The sequence below is a fragment of the Hipposideros armiger genome, unplaced genomic scaffold (genome assembly GCF_001890085.2).
Source record: "Hipposideros armiger isolate ML-2016 unplaced genomic scaffold, ASM189008v1 scaffold_173, whole genome shotgun sequence".
NCBI lineage: Eukaryota > Metazoa > Chordata > Mammalia > Chiroptera > Hipposideridae > Hipposideros > Hipposideros armiger.
The window spans coordinates 194,033-196,303 of record NW_017731523.1 but is presented as its reverse complement, the minus strand read 5'-3'; the positions used below and the strand labels follow the sequence as shown (position 1 = coordinate 196,303).

The window sequence follows — 2,271 nt, the reverse complement described above, 5'->3', positions numbered from 1 at the left end:
ATGCTATTGACCTGTGATAGTGACCTGGCAGGCTTGTGCATTGATACTTTTCTAAAGGAGATGAGATTGCCTGGCAAGAAGGACTACATTCTGGAGTACGAGTTAAGAGGTACCAAAAGATTCCTAGATAGGGTATCATACCTATACTGACATCCAGTATAGAAACACCCCTGCCCATCAGAAATGTTCCTTGGAGGCCTTCTGAGTTACACATAGTCCTTCTATCTTAGTTAAATCAATATGTTGCTGAGAGAGTTTTTAATATGAGCATAGAACAATTTATCTTCTTAACTGGTTATTCACCTAACAGAGCAAAGTCCTTTAGGAGTAGAAAGCAGAGAGAAGCACTGCTTCAGAAAAAGGTGATGACCCACCCAATGTCATTCAGGGAGAAAAGTTTTGGGAAAAAAAAAATTAAAGAAATTCTGAACATCAAGTACCTACAACCCTTTTGATGAATACTATTTTTTTTTCAATCAGATTGGGGTTTTTTTTTTTTAAGGTAACAAAGTTCATTTTTTCATATATAGAATTCAGATTTGGCAATAATATTCACCTTGCCATAATCCCACTTTTTCTCCTTTATTGGTTTTCCAGAGGGCAAAGGATTTTTAAAATTAGATGTGATCATTGCTTTCTGGGTACTGCTCCTTCCTGAGACTGGAAGATGCAGAATGATTTCACCATTGGCAAGTCTTCCAGAACTCTTTAATAAAAAGTTATAATCCAGGGCCGGCAGAGTGGCTCGTTGGTTAAGAGCTTGCCCAAGAGCGCAGGCTCTGAGCAACAGGGCCGCCGGTTTGATTTCCACATGGGCCAGTGACACTGCATCCTGAGCGGAGCTGCCACTGAGCTGCCAACAGGTGGCAGGATGGCTCAGCTGGTGAGAGCTTGTGCTCCTAACAACAAGGATCTCCTTTTGAATGGTGGGCTATGCCCACCCGCAACTAATTGAACACAGCACCTTGAGCTGAGCAGCTGGACTGGACTTGGAGCTGAGCTTTCTGCGCCTTCCACAGCTAAGATTGAAGAACAACTTGGCTGTTCCCCTCCCCCAATTCCCCAACACTGTTCCCTTCCCCCAATTCCTCAATTAAAAAAAAAATCTTCAAAAAAAAAGTTATAATCCATTCCCAACCCTTCTCAATACTACGGAGCACTGGCTCAACATCCTCCTTCTAATCAAAAACCATCCACGATTACAAGGGCTGACTTGGTTTTGACAATGCCAGTGGCAAGATCAGGGTAGCATGGATTAGGAGAACTCACCAGCTGAGGGCCGCTCCATGCCAGGCCTCTTCACGAGCTCCCGGGCTTGATCTCTAGGGATTCTACCAATCCATGAGGTTGTTATTACTGCCCCAGTTTTACTGCTGAGGACACTAGGACTCCAAGAGTTTATTTGCTCAAGGTCTATTGCTTAGCTAAAGAGAAGCAAGCCTTGGATTTGAACTCAGGCATGTCAGACTATAAAACCAACACTCCTGGCACAACACTGGGGATTCAGGCATGGTCCTCAATTCCCCGAATACAGTCAATATCTTCTCTATTTGTCAGCAACCTGGCTGGCATTCCTGACAGAATCCTGCCTGGGAAAGTCTGTCCACAACTGCTGAAGCCCTTCTGCTAAATATCTTCTGTCCCTAAGTTTTGGGTTCAAAATTCCCTAGGTACTTGACTGTGCAGTCTCTCATTCCCAAATCATCCGTCCCCCTGAGAGCAATGATCGTATATTAGCAATAAAGAAAATGAGTCACGAACCGGTGGTCATAAATGGGTCTGTAGTTACACTCCGCTGGTTGGACATACGTTGTCGAATGTCAGGATTTTGATCCAAGAGTGTCATCGTGGCTTGTTGCCAAGGACACGGCCACTGTAATTGATCGTCATTGGCTCCAGAGATCAAGTGGAAATATATTCCTGCATTAGTCAAATGTTTTAGATCCAAGTAAATCTGAAAGGCATAACCTTTAGAAGAGTAAAATGGAGGGCTATATAGATCTCCATTTGGGCTGCCAATGAACTGTGTGAAATTCCTTATATGCCAGATATGATGAGGGCACCGTGTTTCCGAAAGATTGATGTCATCAATAGATAGGCCACCCAATGATGTACTAGTGCCTCTGACCCCTTCAAACACCACTCTGAATTTTTTGGTTACTTTCAGTGTTACGTGGTAAAGTTGCCAGTTCCCAATGGGTATATCTGCAAAAGAGACATTATTATTTCAAAGAAAACAAAGGACTATGACTCATGTGCAAATCAACATTA

The 2,271-nt window shown here is 43.2% G+C and overlaps 1 protein-coding gene across 1 annotated transcript in view; it reads right to left on the bottom strand.

Annotated features, from left to right (window-relative positions):
• Positions 1–2,271, bottom strand: part of MEP1B (meprin A subunit beta) — a 70,039-nt gene that overhangs the window by 3,911 nt on the left and 63,857 nt on the right. Inside the window, exon 8 of the mRNA XM_019652063.1 lies at positions 1,758–2,205. Coding sequence (XP_019507608.1) covers positions 1,758–2,205 — 448 coding nt within the window. The remainder of the gene's footprint in view (positions 1–1,757; positions 2,206–2,271) is intronic.